The following is an 18,453-nucleotide window of genomic DNA, read 5'->3' as shown; positions in this document are numbered from 1 at the left end:
TGAGRTGAAGTAATCTCCCAGATTGACTGAACTATTAATTGTGTGTGGACACACCTCCAGACTATGCTGCTCTGTTTGGCACTGGGAGGGCCAGTAGACTCCTGGAGGAATTTTCGGATTTGTCTGTAGCATGTGATCCAGTGTTTTGGGAAATCACAGAAGCACAGAATAATTACAGTTGGAAGAGACCTCTGGGGACCACTTAGTCCAATCCCCCTGCTAAGGCAGGGTCACCTAAAGCAATTACACAGCAAYGTGTCAGATGGATTTGGACTGTATTCACAGGGAGACTCCATGGCCTCCCTGGGCAGCCTATTCCAGTGCTCTGCCCCCCTTACTGTAAAGAAGTTCTTCCTCGTGTTGAGGTGGAACTTTTCATATATCAGTATATGGCCATTTCTCCTTGTCTATCACTCGGCACCCCTGAAAAGAGTCTGGCACCATCCCCCTGACACCYACCTTTGAGATATTTGTATGTGTTGRTGAGATTCCCCTCTCAATCTCRTCTTTTCTAGATGAAATGGGCCAAGGTCCCACAGTCTGYCCTCATAAGAGAGAGGTTCCAGACCCCTCACAATCTTTGTGACCCTCCACTGGCCCCTCTCCAGTAGCCCCTTGTATTTCTTGTACTGAGAAGCCCAGAACTAGACAGGGAACTCCAAATGTGGCCTCTGGAGGGTTCATCTGACTCAAACTGCTGGCCACAGTCTTTCTGATGCACCCCAGGATACCGTTTGCCCTCCTGGCTATAAAGGTAAACTGATGGTTCATAGTCAACTTGTCATCCACCAAGGCTCCCTGCTCCTTTTCTGCAGAGCTGCTCTCCAGCAGCTCAGCCCTCAGCCTGTACTGGTCCTTGAGGTGATTCTTCCCCAGGTGCAGGACCCTCTGCTTGTCTTTGTTGAACCTCATCAGTTTTCTCCAGCCTATCAAGGCCCTGCTGAATGGCYGCACAGCCTCTAGGAATATCAGCCCCTTCCTCCAGTTTCATATCACCAGCAAACTGTCTTTGGGTGCATTCTGTCCCTTCATCCAGGTCATTGATAAACAAGTTGAATAAGATTGGACCCAGTATTGATCCCTGGGGAGCACTGACTACAGGCCTCCAACTGGATTCTGTTCCACTAATTGTGACCCTTTGAGCTTTGTCAYTCAGCCAGTTCTTGGTCCACCTCACTGTCCATTTATCCAACCCCCATTTCCTGAGTTACCTATGAGGATGTAATGGGAGACAGTGTCAAAAGCCTTGCTGAAGCCAAGGCAGATAACATCCACTGTTCTTCCCTCATCAACCCATCCTGCCATGCCATTATGGAAGTCTATCAGATTGGTCAAGCATGATTTCCCCATGGTGAATCCATGCTGACTACTCTTGGTCACCTTTTCTTTGACATGCTTGGTGATGACCTCCAGAATTATCTGTTCCATCTGCCAGCTCTGTCAGCACCTGTGGGTATATCCTGCAARGACCCATGGATTTATGAGACCTAAGTCTCAGCCCTCTATGTACAAGGAGAAGTCTTCTTTCTCCAGCCTTCYGCTCTTACCTCTGAGGTCTGAGATTCCCAAGAGCCAACCTCAGCACTAAAACCTGAGGCATTCAGTAACTGGGCCTTCTCTGTGTCTTCTGCACTGGGACACATCTGATTCAGCAGCAGCCCCACATTTTTGCTGCTGAGGTATTGTAGAAACCCTTCTTCTTGTCCTTGATATCCCTTGCCACACTCAATTCCAAATCGTTCTTGGCCTTCTTTGTCACATCCTTGCATACTCTGACTGTTCCTTTAGTCTTCTCATGTGGCCTGTTCCTTTTTCCACATCTCAGAATCCATCTGAGATTTTCTAGAAGCTCCCTAATCATTCAAAGGGGTGCCCYCTTTGCTTGATTTCTTGCTTATGGTGATACACTAGTCTTGAGCTTGAAAGGAGTGATGCTTAAATATTGACCAGCTCTCTTGGATGCMTTTTCTTCAAGAGCCCTTCCTTTTACATCACTGTATTGAAATTTGGGGAACTTTGTTCCACTAACATTGCAGGTGGCATAGAGCCAGAGAAGGCGCATGGAGGTGGAGGTTCATGATCCCTTCCTTGCTCCAAATACTGTACTTAGAGTGTTGCTTTACGTATCAGAGAAAGCTGACTTGAAGCCAGGAGGCCAGACAGTGAGCCCTCACTTGAGTGAAAAAATCAGACTCTCTAAGTTTGCCTGTTCCAGTTGCTTGAGTCTCAGCATCTCTTGATTGACAAAGACAGGGAAAAATACAACACTTCAGAAAGAGAAACAGTGAAGCTTTGTGTTGACAAATTGTAAGGAGTATTTCAGGCTTTTTGTCTCTTACTTGTGTTAAGCCCYACCCCTGCAAAATCTTTCAGTACTCCCAAATTGGTCTCCTAAACTGGATGGAAAGTTGCTTAATGGAGCATGGACTTGGAGCAAGTGGAAGTTGTCCTATACACGAGGCTCCTGCTCATCTCAGAGTCATAACTCAGGAGACAGGAATTAACTCCAGACCATCTGCYGTATTTTAGCAAGACACCATGGAGATCTGCTAGCCAGCAAGAGGCTTTACACCTTCACGTGGATCAATGGGGAATAAGAAAGAATAGTGCTTTACATAATTTTTTTATACCAGTCTTAAATTCCTGCAAGACCCACTGTCTTGTCTTGCTTGGATTGATACTTTTGACCAACAGAAGRCAGCTCATGACTAATGAGTGTACCAGGTTTTTGCACCAAATCCTTCTGAAAGGTGCATGCTAWCTGGTCCACATTAAGCATGACACTAACAGCAAGATTTTGACAGGGCAATTTTCACTTTGGTGGTGATGGTTCACCTTTTATTTCCAGGTCCTTTTGAAATATCAGCTGATACCTTAGGGCAATAGCCAAAAGGGGTTGTGCTCACTGTGGTCAGGYTCTTCTGTACCAAAGGGCACAGTTTGTAGTGCCTGTTTGGGTTCCCCTTRGAGCAAGAGAACATCATGTCTGATCCAGCCCCCAACAGGCCAGGCACCCTCAGCCTCCTCAACTCACCTGACACAAGTTTGCAGCTATGATGTCCATGTGTTTCATGGCAGCTTTGTGTTCCCAGGACCAAAATGGTCATCAGTCATCTGGTGAGCATCAAAGGGCCACATCTGCATGGTGGAGCAGAACACTACAGGGCACRCACTGCCCAGCACTGCCAGAGCAGAGAGGTGGCAGATATTTTTTCTCTTCTCTACACAATTTTGAGGAGTCCTCAAAAATACATAGGCAGCACAGTGGTAGGATAAACATCCTGATGCCTGACCCCTTTGGCCCTAAGGCAGGCTCCCATGTTGTGGAATCAGAGGTATAAAGCTAGGCTGGCTCTTCCGTGCTCTCCAGGGTGCCCTGGGGAACGGTCGATATCACAGAGCTGACATCTATTGCTTTGGAGCACTTACTAATCCACCTTGTTTAAAACCGGATGGCACTGTGCATGGTGGCAGGTTTATCTTATTACCATTTTCCTTTTGAATGCAACGAGGATTGACATTATGAAAGCAGAGTTAGCCTGTCTTCTCTCCTAAGTGAAGATAAATGACATCATAAAAATCAGACACCATGTATCATATATGTTATAAATAATACCTAGTATTGAGGTAATAACTTAATTTTAAAGACACACATACACACAAATCCATGTATCTACATCTCTCTCTTCTGTCATATTTCATCATCTTACTAATTAAAAGGAGCCTGCTATACTATTTTTAGCTTTGCAGTCTCAGCCTAGCTGTTTAAACCACTGTAGTTTCCCATCTGCTTTGGAAATTATTTAATAATCAGATAGACAGAAGCTTAGTTCTCATAAGCTGAGATGATCCTTCAGGGCCAAGAGTGGAAGGAAAATATATTTTTATGAGTACATTTAGGGGAACTACTGCTGCTTTTTGTCTCACAGAGGAAGCCACCAAGTCTCTGCCTAACTTGTGCTGGTAGCCATTTGCATTTAATGAAGGAGTAAACAGGAGGGGGTTCCTTTTTTGCATCTGAAGCATTATCTCTAAAAGCAGCAATGGGTACTCCAGCAATAACAGGGATTAAACCTATGGATACCAGCCTCAGCAGGTACTTTAGATAAGCCTGGGCCATGATACTCAAACTTGAATTCAAACTTTCCTAAAAGAGCTACATTACAGGGAAGGAATTTTCTGTGGAAGAAAACAGGTTTTAAAATGTCTGATTTAGTATCCAGGTGGTGACTCAGTGCTGAGACCTCTGCATTTTATTCCCAGCTGATACTTCTTTAAGAACAAAAGGTACACCCACACACGTACCACTTTTGAGAGGAAAAGAGTTCTCAGAATTTGTGCTTTAACGGGCAAGAGAGTGACCAGAGCAGCCATCTATTCTTTAGGCAGAATTTTTTCAAATTCTGGCTGAACTGACTGTTGTGGGACACTGTTGGACATTATGTTTCTGGACTGAAAAAGCTCTTTACCTAAAGAAGGCAAAGAATGTCTTGTGCATCTCTTCCACTGCCTAAGGACAGAGAGAAGAGCTGCACAACCTGGGAGAAGTGAGAGGTGTTTGTTGTCCAGAGCCCCTTGTGAAACTCAAGTGATGGAAAGAGCTGTCAACTCCAGACAAAACCAACAGCATCAGCCAGAGAATGCTCCRTAGGACTGGGGACGATGAAGGTGCRAATGCCAGACTTCTGGCTGGATATTGGAGTCTGTGGGAAATGCTCTTCCTGTGTTTTCCTTGCCTCCTTCCTTTCCACCATCATAGTGGTCCAGTACAGTGTATACAGGGGTGGGATGTGCACACCCCTGCCATGGCTGCCTGCASTTTGCATGGGATATTCTGCAGACTGTATGTTACCCTTCATCATYGCAGTCTGTAAGGAGGGCAATACTTAACAGGAAAATCAGCCCTTCCGCTGAGTCCTGTACAAAATGTTAGTATGTAATGAGACTAAAAGACTTGGGGTATTTATTTTAAAGTTAGCATACAAGGAGACATCAGACACAGAGGAGAGATACATAAAATGTATCAAGGAGTCAGGTATGAAGAAACAGGAAGCTTTTCCAAGTGGTAAATTCAATGCAGTGCTGAAAGAAAAGAAGATGAAGGATGAGATGGTCTGTGTTCGAGCTGTCTGGGAAGTAGACTGTAGATTAAGGGTATAAGAATGAAAGTTTTCTAATGACCCTTCTCTAAAGAATCCTGGACATTTTGGATGGAACATTTAGTACAGTAAGTCAATAAAGACTGAAGATTGTCTCAGTTCCCAGGAACAGTGCATTGACAGACTGGCCCAGCTTGATTAACCATAGGAGGCAGAGGTGCCATAGACAGGCATGGTGCCATGGGAAGCAGGAGCTGCTGCAGTCCTTGTGTTAGCAGCACCAGCATGGTGGGTTTGTATTCTCATCCAGAAGCATTGTAGGCAAAGTCCCACATGACATGCAGCACTCCACCTGGGTTTCTCATGCAAGTATAACTTTTCCAGGAACAAGAATGACTGGAGATCTTGTGTTCAATGTATTTATCATGCTTAGTGCCCAAGGAGCTTTCTGTCTGGAGCCTAAAATGCCCTCCTCCTTGCAGTGATGCAAACTGGCATTATTAGGGTAGTATTTCCATTGCTTTAGTATACTGGTATCTTTTGGTAATTTCATACTGAGCAATTATTGTCTCRGGATGTAAATGCATCCCAGTTCAGTGCCCAGATAAATCGAAAGTTGCGTGTTTAGTTTCAGTTCCATGTGTATCTGCTCTCTTGCATTATACAGCCATGAAAGCCCTAGTTTCTACSCTGACTGCCTGACTGTCCCTTCCTCGATATTCTCAGCTGTCTCTCAGCTCCATGTTGTCACTTGTGTTCTTCCCTGATGCTGCTTCCCCATTTTCCTGATCCTGAACTTCATCCCTTGGCCACTGCTACTGCCTCATGCTGTTTTTTATGTCCTCCTGGTTTGTGTACTGTTGGATCAGAGTCCAAGTCACACTCACTTCACTTCTATTCTTAATTCATGAGTATGGTGTCACACATGTGAAATGTGTTGATGGAATCTTATCTTTCTCAGGTGAACTGTGTGATATTTTGCACAGCTGTGTCACTGTGATGTATTATAAATAGTAACCATGAAAGCAGTGAAGAAGGTGTAAGGCTGGAGAAGGAATTGCTGCCTGATGTCATCTTTTTAACTGGTTCCTTGATAATTTCATAAAGCTGTCATACATGTACCAGCTTTTCYACTTTTTCACTTTCCCAGCTCTATCAGCTTACATAAATAGATCACAGCATTTAAGGATATGGAAAGTATTCACAATCTGCAATGAAGACAAAGGTTTAAGTCATTATTGGTGGAGAATAGTTTTTGCAAAAGTGGAAAGTATAAAAAGATGACACACTGAGATGCTGGTGAAGTAGCTATCAGAATAGACAGCAAGAAGGGAAGGGAGACAGGAATTGATTCCAAAGTTTCTTATTTTTGGCATCAAGAAAAGATGACTGGGAAATGGTTTATTTTTATCTTTGGATGATATTTTACTTTAAAAGAAAATGTACTTACTTCACTACACCAGTCATTACACTTGAGAAAAGAARCTTTCTTTACTTAGGTGATGGGAAACATCAGAATGTGCCCAAAGTGTAATGTGCCCAAAGTGTGGTTGTTCCATCGGTGTGATAGCCAGCCCGTGTCCGCAGCTCGGTTCTGCACAGGGCCAGGTCCATGGCCTACACAGTGCATGCACTGACTCAGCACTGCAGGAGTGAATGCACCGCCTCTGCTCTGGCTATCATYGTGGTACCTTAACCTGCTTTTTGAGAGGGAAGGTTGCATATGTTACAYGGATGCTGCACAGTCTGCTCTATGTACAGGAGCTCCTTTGAAGAATAAGTATTCATTGTTTCTAGTCGGTAAGCTATCCTTCACTTCCCTTCCTAAAAGTGTGTGCTGGCACAGGATGGCAGCTTCCTTTTGCCCCTGCGAGGGCAAAGTGGGTGAGTGATCTTTGTGCGCACCATTTGTGAAGTGCTTGGGGATCCTTCTGGATGACAGGCCCCATATGGAGCTCAGAACACACCTACTATTAATTTGCTGCATTTTRTTCGAGCCACACACAAACGCTGGAAGATAAAAGTTGGTACGTTCTCACTACAGAGAGGTCTAGCTGCAGATACTAAATGATGACCTTAGCATGGTGTTTGGGTGGGAAGGTGTGCTTAGCCCCTGCTGTGATTTCAACCAAGTTTATTTTTATATTCCAGAGAGATTTATATTTCAGTGGTGCTCCCATTTTCCTCTGTGCAAGATATTTACATATCTGCTTCCCAGTCATGCTGAAGGCAATCAAACAGAGTTCTTTGCACAGAATCAAACCCTTCCAGACCMGTACCACGCAGTTAGGGCATTTCTGAGGTGGCTTGAAAAAAGTCTGCTACACTGCTGTGTGCTGGCTGCAGTGATCCATCTGCTCCTCTATCTTCCTGATTTTTTTTTAAAGGGAGGAACTTATCCTATGGATTTGCAGTCCATAGGCAGCTTCAACTAATGCCAAAATTGGCTCACTCTCAGTTACACAGATCCCAGACTGCACTACAACAGAAGAGAATCTTCCTTGTGGTGCTGGTGGGATGCTAGAGGAGAGCTGCAGCTATTATGAAGCTGTCCTAGGAGTGGGTGAATACAGAGGTCCTGGTTTGTGCCATATGCGGTATCTCTCCAAGCAAAATGCAATGTCTCACTTAGGAAGTGTAAGAAATCCTCACAACTTAAAATGGGAATAGATCATACTGATTTTAATTGGACTGAAGCTCTGAACTGTTTCCGTAAGTGATATGAGCTAGAAGAGCAAAAAAGCAATCTCAAATGTGGGAACGGTATCGGTGGTGGTGGAGCTTCACTGTGATGGGCAGGAATGGCAAGAAGCTCAGGTAACTTTCCAGTCAAGCCTTAGAAGAGGAGTGGGACCCAATCTGCCGGAGTTTGGGGGTAACTCATGAGACCGTGCTGGCAAGAACAGGTGAGCATCATGCATGCTGGGAGCATCTGGCCCACCTTACCCTCTACAGCCACTTTGCAGCTCCTGTTTTCAGTCTGTGTGAGTGTGTAATTGGTGGTATTGTCCACCAGTTGGTGGTATTTTTTGTGTTAATTTATGTTACTTATGTTCATAGTTTATGTATCTGTGTTTATTTTGTGTTGAACTAAGTTATTTTCCAGTATTGTTTATGTTTTTAATTAATCTTATTAATTAATTTTAATGATTTTTATTTAACTTCAGTAATTTATGTTATGTTTATCTTATGTTGGCAATGTATATTTTAATGAAAAATCTAATAAAAAGAATATTTTTTAAATGGTACAAAAATAGTTTCCCCAGGATCTGCAGTGTAATATAGCACTGAAAACCAAACAGTGCTGGCAGTACTAGGACCATGGCAATCTCTTCAGAAGTAAAATTTGGTTGCAGGACATTGTGTGCCCACTGCTACATTTCTTGTAGTATGTTAGCTAAAAGATAGGAAAATGAGCAGTGCCTGTGACAGAGTGAAAAACTTCAGATTCGAGCCAATGGGAGGAGGATTAGCTCATCTCCAGTGGAGATGCAGATCTGCCCCAGTTCTCTGCAAAGGAAGATGAGGCAACAGTGCTCCCCAGGAGATGACTTCTCCTCCAGGAAGGCGATGCTTCTGGCTGGAGCAGATTGGGCAGCAGATTAGGAAAAGGAGAGCCCTGTGCACAAATGAGGGGTAGAAAGCAAGAAGTGGAGCCAGTTCTAGCAAAGCCCCAAGGTGGTGGRTGGAAAGTGTGGAGGTGAGCAGTCATCATGAAAGCACTTCGGTGTGTATTGATGTGGCAAAGGGGAGCCTGTGCTGGCAGCCCTCCTCTCCCCCACTGCTGCAGCCACAAAGCTCCCTGTGGGATGAATCCTGCCTGGGTGTTCAGGTAAGTTGTCAACACGCATGGGAGCTCTGGCTTGTGCATGCTAGGGGTGGGCAATGTCTGCATGCTCCATACTGAACTGTGCTGGGCAGAGCACATCAACATTGTGTGAAGCCAGGGGTACTGGACAGAGCTAAACTTTGCGTTTCAAATTATTTTCAAAAGATAGTTCCCATTCTCTCCCAACTGTGCAAAATGCTGGTTTTGGCACACACAAACAAGGAGCAAGTTGGAAACTGGTGGCTCATACAGGAGATTTGAAAGGAGTGCTGTCCCTTTTTTGTGTCAAATCTTTTTCCCTCTTTACTGTGCTTCTTTCCTATGTTAAATTGCTGAATGTCACTTCATTAAAATAATTGCTGATTGCWCTTTACACTTTAGCTTAGTAGCTCCTCAGGAAAGGCTCAGCCACTAAAGATTCTAACCACCTCCTGTGACCTGCAAGTTAATCTTTATTTCACTGGGCCTCAGTGAGCCCTGATGGTCCACAAGTCATGTAGCCAAGCAGTAGGATGTCCACAGACTTGGAAGTCATATTCTGGGGAACAGTTTCATTAGGTTTGTTAAGAATTCCCTGATGTTTTCCTTAGGTTACTCCAAATTCAGATTTTACACTGCCTTAAAGAAATGGCTCGTGTCATGAGATGTTCAGGGACAAAAAAAAAATTATTCATTTTGCAGCAGAGAGAGAACTGGACATTACCTTTACCAAGATGCAGTGAAGCTCCGTGYCTTCCTTGCCTGTGAGCTGTAACAGCTCCATTGCTCGCAGGACATGAGAGAAAAGGAAGYCTTCCTGCATCCAAGACGATGCACAACATATGCCATACAACATATGCCCTCCTGCTTGTGCTATGCTGTATGAGCGACAACAGTCTGGGCTTGTAATTGTCATAACCCTAATTAGTAGTGACAAATATTTTGGAACTGGAGGACTGGGGATTTCTGTATGGGTTTTAGACCCCATTAAAAAGTTTACTCCTTGCATCCACTCTAATCTTGCCTTAAGTTATTCAGCATATACATGTGACACATTAAAACAAGCACTGAAATGTGCTGAGCTTGAGATGTACRCTTTCCAAATCCTCTGCCAACACAGCTTAGATGAAATGTCTGCTGGAAATAAGGCAGTCGTTGTTGACATTCTCTTTCAGTGGAGAAAGGAGAGGTAGAAATGAGGGGGCAGGCACTGGTTCCATGCTAAACAAAGATGCATAGAAGGGAAAAATAACTTATTTTGGTTGAACATTTTAAAGAAACTAGGTGTTGTTTGTGTCAAACTTTAACATCATCATAATCTGAAATATTCTTACTGATATATCCCCAAGGGAATTCCATCCACATAATAGATGAGACCCAACATGCCTTCCTGGATCTGAACTTTTTTGGCATGGATTGTACCCAATTAAGAACTATTTCAGCCACCTCCAGCTTCTCAGAGCAGCCTTTCACCTGACTGACTCAGGCACTTACACCATGCCAGCCTCAGGGAAGGGTTCTGGGATCACAAAGAGTACTGGGGTGCATCTCACCCCTACTATCTCGAGGTGGACACAGGCCACCCTCCYCTGGTTACCCAGCTGCCTGTTTTCCGGACACTAAGCAATGACACTAAAGCATGCTGTTGCCATCYTGGACGCTTTGGTGATGGACACTGTCCTGGCAAGCAGGGGCAGGTAGGTTTGGGTGGACTGGGTGGGGGGTCTGGGGAGAGTGCTGGCTGCCTGCCTCKGCAGCTGAGCTGAACTGCTGCCCCACTCCAAAGGAGCCATCRTGTGTGCTGCTCTGAGGCTTTTCCCAGGCAGAAAAGCCTTCCCTTTTGTGTCTCCTGATGGGCTTTGTCCCTTAGAAGCCCTGGAAGACTGAACCTGAAACAGAGGTACCACCCCTGCAGCTGGTTTAAATCAACAGCACTTCTGTGAAAACAACTGACTTACGTTGATTTAAATCAGCAGGTGAATTGCAGATCCCATCCAGCTTTTCCACCTGCAATACAATGTTTTGCTCCCTTCTTGTTCATTTTAGTAAWAGGAAAGAGATACCCAGTTTTTCTAATGAAATGCAGGTTTTTTCCTGATCCTCTATTTTAATGAGGATGTCTAAGATGAGAGAATCCCAAGCCRAACACCTGCATCCCAGCCAACTCCAGGTTGTAGATATCCGTATCACTCAGACCCTTACTGTGAGGCTGACACTTGGCATTGGGCTGAAACAAAATCCCCTACATCAGTATGCCTGTAGCTGGGGGCTGAACATTACAGCGCATTTCCTTGTAGTCAAAAATGTCACAGCATTAATGCTTCTATGCAATTTTAGGGATCCTTTTGCCATCTGTCCTAGCACAGAGGTGAGTACAACAGCCAAGCAGACAACATTGCTGCCTGCTTCTTGCTCTCTTAACACAGAGCTTCTTGCACCCATCTGTTTGCGTGTGCCTGTGTGCAAGGCTGTTCCCTGGCACGGTTATTCTCCCAGACAGACGGGCTTTGCACTGGGGACTCATCCCAGCCTGCAGGCGGGAAGTTTGCTGCAGTTCCCAGGGTAACGCCTTTCCCATGAGACCAGGGAGCTGCAGATGGAGGCCACTGCCTTTCCCCACAACAGGAAGCTGTTTCCACTGGTAAACCCACGAGCGAGGTTTTGCTCTGCACAAACCGCAGCCGTTGGCTCCGTTTCCAACACAACGCCTTCTCCAGGGCAGCTGCCCCCTCTCCTCAGCCTGGCCCACTACAGGCAGTTCTCCTTCCTGCTTTGAACACATGAATGTTGRAATCAGAACAGGATGTGGATCAGTGTTTGCTCCTCAGCCCTGCTGGAACCTGACGCAGGGAGCTGGCGTAGCCCCAAGCCACCTGCCTGTGAGAAGATAACAAGAGGAGCTGCCTGTCGCAGATTAGGTAGTCTRACTGAATAGGCATTATATAAACCAAGGCTTATTTATTTTTTTCCTAAGGAAGTACCCAAATATTGGTGGAAACTAACTTTTTTTTCTAAACCCAGCCATGTTATTCTTCCAGGAATTAGAATCCACATCTTTACCTTCTCCTTCCTGTAAATAGGATTCAGGAATTGGTAATTCCTTAGCATTCTTTCTCTGGTATTCCTTAACAGCAGCATGGTTTTAGCCCCCCCAAGCCATGTTGTCCTGCAGAAGATTTGGCCACCCCCTGGGGTAGCACTGGGCCAAGCTTCACAACAGTGCATTTAAAAATAATAATAATAATAAAAATTATTTATAGTGAAAAAACCACAACCAAATATGCATGTCTTAAATAGTATGTCTGCAGAGCTCTGGGATGAACTGGCCATTCCYATGCTAAGCCCTGCACATGAGGCACAGAGCAATGGCTGTGGGTCTCTTGTCCCAGGCAAGACAATCACAATGATGACGGTGTTTCCTCTAGCCAGCTTCTGGTATAGAGAACAGGGACAGATTAGGCCGTGTATGTTCATGCAGCTGAACAAATTATTTGGTGAAAGTCACACATCTCAGTAATGAAATTAGGCTTCTGTAGGGAACATTTTCTTGGAACAGCCTAAACGGGAAGAGATTAGCAATCAAACGGAGGTGGGAAGTGTTTCTTTTTTCCTAGAGTGTTAACTTGTTTAAAAAGATTCATTTCAAATAGCCTGCTAATTTTTACATTTCAAATTTTTCTACATTTTGTGCATACTCATTTTCACTGTATAATCTGTTTCTCTTGCTCTTTTTGTGGGTCTTTCTTTGAAACAGCAATCAGTGAGACTTCCTATTGCAAAGGAAATCTTGGCTAAATATAGTAATGAAGAGGAGGTTGTTTAAGAGCTGCTAGGTATTCTACAGCTCTCTGATATTCCCTGAGTATTTATTTCAAGCAAGACTTCTTCCTTTAAGAAAAACACTAGTTTTCAACAAGAAAGCTATCCAAAGAAACACAGCAACTGATGCAATACCTGAGACAGTTTTTCACTGTTCCATCTGTAACTGCAAAGCCATCGGTATCCCCTATGGGGATATACCCTTTCTACAAATGGTGAAGACTGGCTGTAGGTCCTGAAATAGGTTGTGTAGATCCTTTGCTCCTGAAAGCAGGTGCTGCATGGTCTAAGCTAGTGAAGGGGTTCAGATGTGCAGGTGACCTTCCTTCTTCCTAGTCCTTGGTCCAGCCAGTCAGTGGGAAAGCTCACGTGGATGACAGCAGGGCACAAGCAAGGCTGCCACAGCTTGCATTGGTGGCTTGGGGGAGAGCACAGGGAGAGCAGGGAGGCCAAGCAGGAGTGACCCGGGACCAACCCAGGAGGCAAATGACCAAGGAGTGTGCAAAGGTAAGTGACAGCAGGGCAGGAACAGGCTAAGCTGTTTCTGAAATTACATTTTTTCTAGACCTGTTCTTGATGGATGCTRTTCAGGTGATACTAATTCACAGGCTGTGGGAGGGACATCCCAGTTTTCACAGTAGCCTCAGCTGTGCATCCCTCCCCAAGCTGGGATAAATCTCTGCACCAGCAGGACAGCACTGGGCAGAACAAGCAGCAGCAAGTGTAGGAGAGGGCTTTGCTTTCACCAATTTCCATGGAACTGGAGAAAGAGAAGGTCTTCACAAGACAGGATCCCAGGGCACAGCCTTGAGTAATAGCCACGRGACGTCACTAGGCACAGCTCCTCCTTGCCAAAACACTTCCCTGAGGCAAAACTGCAGGCACACGAGACACTGGAAGCAGGCTCACCCCACATTASCTGCCTCCCTTGTCAGCCGGGCCTCGTGTCCTTTCTCTGGGGAAAAGCCCCAGCCCCTCACTCCCAGAGAAACCATCCCACGGCATCACTTACACCTCCAGATCTGTTGTGTCTGTTTGTCCCTCCCTCCAGGGAAAGTCTCTGGCGAGCAAGCGCCTCACGGGCCTGATGCAGTCCTCCTGACAGCTCCAGCCATCCGCCCCGCGGGAGAGACAGCTGGGACCGCTGCCGGGAACGGGGCATTGCAGGGAGAGCAGGTCCCTGCAGGGGAGACAGCCTGAGCAAGKGGAGGCAGAGAGCCACACCAGGGGAGCACCTCTCTTCACAGTTTACACCAACAGCTCCCTGTCTGCACGGCTCCCTGAGGACACTGAGCTCTGTGCAGGTACTTTGTTTTCAGCTGAGATGTGGAGGAGCACACTTCACCGTACACAGGAGGCTGGACGTTGACAAGGCGAGGGCTTGGCTGTCTCATTATTTAAGGAAACAGACCCAACCACAGCTTGGAGAAAGAAGAGCTGAGAGACATCAGTGCTTTTCCACATCTCGTCTCTCCCTGGCACAAACATGACTGTAATAGATGGCACCGCAGTCTCACTTGCTCCCTTTCATGTGGCCGTCTGGATCCAATAAAATATCTGCTGGAAGCTGCTTCTCCTTCTCACAAAATCCCAAATGCATTTCTCCTGCAGATTCACTGACTTTAACTGTGTTTTTATTTCCTGTTTCTGCTCCTTTAAAGCAGTGAGAAAAAAAAAAAGGCACCATTTAAGTTCATCACTCATTGTCCTTCCAATAGCATGTATCGTGTCCAGAGATGATGGCCAGATCCTCAGCTGAAGTCGTGAGAACAGGAGTGGTTTTCATCACCTGAGGATCTGCCCCATGGAGTCAGATGCTGATCCTGGTGCAAATCCTCTGCCATCGGCGGAATCCTAGTGCGTGTGCGCATTGTGCAAACGTGATCAGACTCTGCCTGATGCTCAAAAAGTCACATTTGAGATGTGCAGTGCACACAGACACACACACATATATAGTATTTTAAAGTGAGTTGATTTGTATTGTATTTAATTTTCTATTTATTTAAGGTTTTGCATACCTAATCAATGATGGATGTTCAAGCTTTCCTCCAAGCAAATCAAACTGGACTCCAGCTCCAGCTCAATCAGAGAGAGCGAAAATCCACTCACACATATCCAGGGAACTCTGATGCGGGCAGGTGTCAAAATTCAGCCTACAGTGAGGAGGGAATTGATGGAGATGGGACCAGCAGAAGCAAGGTGTGAATAGGCAGGGCACTGGGTGCCAGGTGACCCTTCCTAAACAGCAGCACATGCAGCTGTGATACCATGCTCAGATAACTAACCYTGCTGAAAGCAGCATTCTGAGAGTGAAATTGTACCTTTGGACAAAATGAGCTTCCACTAAAACTCATCTGACCTACAGCCCATAAATGTAACAGAAGAGATGACCCAGTAGCTTGTTTCAAATTGTTGAGGGAATGGAGGACAGGATGAGGACAGGACTGAAGTGATTTTAATAAACCCACTTATACTAGCTGCAGATAGGAAAATGGCCTGCATTCACATACAGTATATTATCTCTATATGAAAATTTCAAGACAGCTGACTTAGTACCACAAAACCTATATTTTGTAAGCAGATGTGAAGTATACATGAAACTAGACATTTCTTGGTCTTCATCACTCATGCCAAGGCAAATTGGCTTTTTGTACAGGTGGTAGAAACTGCTATATGGCTGCAAGTCTGCATTCTTTTCTAGGCAAAACCATCTAGTTAAGAAGACAGCTGGCTATTGACAACATTCACTTCTGAGGCAAGTATTAAGTATTATTCTAATATCTAAGGCCTATGTCTACACAAAAACATGCCAGCATAGTTTCTGTCAGAAAAAAAGACCTTCCTCTTTGTTCATGAATGTTCTCATTCTGGTAAGTCTTTTCTTTCCCCCAGAAAACACCTGCATGAATGTACAGTAGAATACTGAGTATGATGCTTGTTCTTTACACATGCCTATAGCCTAAATAACCTGCTGTCTGAGGCTATCAGACCAAATTCATCCTACATACATGACACACAAGCAATTCCAGGACTGCAGAACTACCATGAATGTGCCCAGACATTCTTGTGGACCTCTGCCTCTGAAGAGGACATTTGGTCCCCTCCAAACTGTCACTTAGCTGTCCTTGCAGGACCCAATTAGTCCTCTTGTTACGCACCCAGCCAAAGGATCCCCTTGGGAAGTAGCAGGTCTTTGTGTAATAGGGTCACTTGTCCATTCATGCACATTCATGTGTCCCCTTAGTCGCCCCTAGGAAAATGCAGAGGCCATCTCTTCTCAGAGCCTTGTGGAGGGCGTTTTTATCTCTCAGACCTGCCASTGCGTCCCTGGAGCTCTGTAAGCCAACAGCTGCTCGCGCTCCAAGCTGCTCTGCTGCCGCTGCTGCCCAGCCACGAGGCATTTCCCAGGGGAGGTCTGTCTTGTGAGCCCTCAGACTGGTCTGTAGAGCATTCCTGAGCACGATGTACATACAAAACATGAAACTCCGSTGTGTAGGAAGGAGCAGGGATGGTAAAGTGTTACATGTGGGTCTCTGCTTTGCAGTGAGTTCCTGGCACTGGAGAGGTCGTCACCTTGGAGGAAGGATGGGGCAGCTCCCTGGAGGTGTTCCTCAGTGYCCTGCAGCATGGGGGCACATGTGGGCAGGACTGGAGGATGCTGGTGGGTGATGGGACAGGTGGAATTTGGGTTATGGTCTGTGCAGGGAGCAGAGATGCCAGACTTGCATTTGGGGGTGTGCCCCTGCCCTGTGAGCAATGCACTCTGCTGTATTTCAGCTTTATCCCTGCAGGATGGTCATGCTGGCTGCCGCAGTGTTTTGCCTGTGGGGAATATTCCATGTTTGAACAGTTGAGCACATGGAGGGAATTCTTACAGACATGGAGAGCATGCATATGGGCATGCATCAGGGGGCCTGGATGCTGAACAGCTTGCCATTTAAATGCACACTCGTGCAAACTAATCTGCTCAGCAGTGGCTAGCTGAGCGGACAGAGCTGCGTATCCTCTGGAGGGAAGAAAGCTCTGCTTCTCATTTCCTGACTAAATTTCTYGAAAACAAACACGCGAATAGACAAGGCCTCCTCCTGGGAATACATATGAACTGTTCTTCATGTGTCTTTTACTTCACATATGGTGATACTAACATGTAACTATTTCCACGTGAACCACATCCTTGAATTATTGCTTTTTAATGATGTTGCTTATTCCAAGTGATGCTACTCTTGTACAAACAACAGTATCCCAGTGACCACTGCAAGCAGTAATCTGCTTCTTTGTAAGTGTCCAGTGTCTTCCAACTACCTCATCGTGCTGAAGATGAGTTAGGAAATCAGCTTTCCACCTCTCTTTATGTTCTAAATGGCATAAATTCAAGGAAAGATGGTCTGGAAAGCTTTTATAATGTCCATACTGTGCAAGTAAGCTACAAAACTTCCCATACTTACAGGGCTATGGCTGTGAAATATGGCTGTGCACTGTTATTTGGATAATTGAGTATCCAGAGCATTTGTGGCTATTGTGGCAAAACAGCACCAGGACAAGCCCTAGGAAAGGTTCAACAAGCCAGTGCAGACAGTGTTAGGCTAAAGCAAATGGATTAATGTACTCTCAGTATAACTCAGCACTAAGATCCCATAGAGTACTGTAATAAAATGGTAGCAGGGCAGCCATAAAAAGTGGCAGTAAGCTGACATAATAATACCAGAATAAATGTAGCAATAAGGTAACACAGGCCGCTGCAGTAAAGTAGCATTTTGATAATGCAGCAATAAGACACAACAGGATGCTGCAGTAAATTAGTTTGGGGAATAAGGCAGTAATAACAGTGCGTGTGGACAAACAGTGGTACATTCGTATCAGGTACTGCAGCAATAAAGATAACCAAGATGTCCTAGTAATAAGTTACTACAGTAACAACAACATGATGCACTGTAAAGTTATATCAGGGTGCTTCCATGCTGCAGTCAAATCTTACAAGAGGTGATAGTGAGACAATAAAGACAAAATATACCCCATTTCAGACTGCAGAACTTGAATCAGTTTTCTGCACTGTAGCCCAAATTTTGGAATCGTCTCAGCAATACCAATCCTCTCATTCCACTTTAAAGGAAGCTGAGGCAAGAGTGTTTCCCCATCCAGACTATTATTTTGGTCTGAAAATACAAAATTGACTCATTGTCTTTTCAGCCGAATTGTCACAGACTGGTGAAGTTCTTTGTTTCACCCTACTCAGGTGAAACTCTGGTGGTTTTGGTAAGTCCTTTGCCTTTGAAAGGATTTGGCTGTCTCATCTTCTGTCATGGGTGATGCTTTTAGCCTAAAATTATTTCTGTTTTGGGTGGGAGAAGGGGAACTCAGGTACAGAACATCTKACTGTACCAGTCTGTTTCCTGAAATGCACAAATAAATGGAGCATCCTGGAAAAGTTAAAGCAACAAGGACCAAATCTGTTCTGTCTGTCATGTACTCATGCACACAAGAATAATCATCCTGGAATCAATGCAAGCCCTGGATGCACCCATGGGCAGGCTTTAGCCCAACCCTTTTCTTAGTGTCTCCAGCAGTGCGACAGAAGTATTGTGTCTTTCCCTTCCTTCTTTTCCTTTTATATTTTTTTTTTTATTTAACCTTACCCTCTGTATGAAATGGCCTTAGAAAAAAAAATTAGTTTGTCATAACACCAAATGCATCATGGTGGGCAAGGAATAGGTCTGTCCAAGGAATTTG

The 18,453-nt window shown here is 45.1% G+C and overlaps 1 protein-coding gene across 1 annotated transcript in view; it reads left to right on the top strand.

Annotated features, from left to right (window-relative positions):
* Positions 1-18,160, top strand: part of RGS6 (regulator of G protein signaling 6) — a 245,064-nt gene extending 226,904 nt beyond the window's left edge. The window contains exon 17 of the mRNA XM_057366715.1: positions 13,778-18,160. Coding sequence (XP_057222698.1) covers positions 13,778-13,828 — 51 coding nt within the window. The 3' untranslated portion in view covers positions 13,829-18,160. The remainder of the gene's footprint in view (positions 1-13,777) is intronic.
* The last annotated feature ends 293 nt before the right edge of the window (positions 18,161-18,453 follow it).

The sequence above is a fragment of the Malurus melanocephalus genome, unplaced genomic scaffold (genome assembly GCF_030028575.1).
Source record: "Malurus melanocephalus ecotype Western Australia unplaced genomic scaffold, MMel_1.1 scaffold_2, whole genome shotgun sequence".
In the NCBI taxonomy this organism is placed as follows: domain Eukaryota; kingdom Metazoa; phylum Chordata; class Aves; order Passeriformes; family Maluridae; genus Malurus; species Malurus melanocephalus.
Note: the sequence above shows the minus strand (reverse complement) of the source record. Positions and strands in the feature narration are given on the sequence as shown.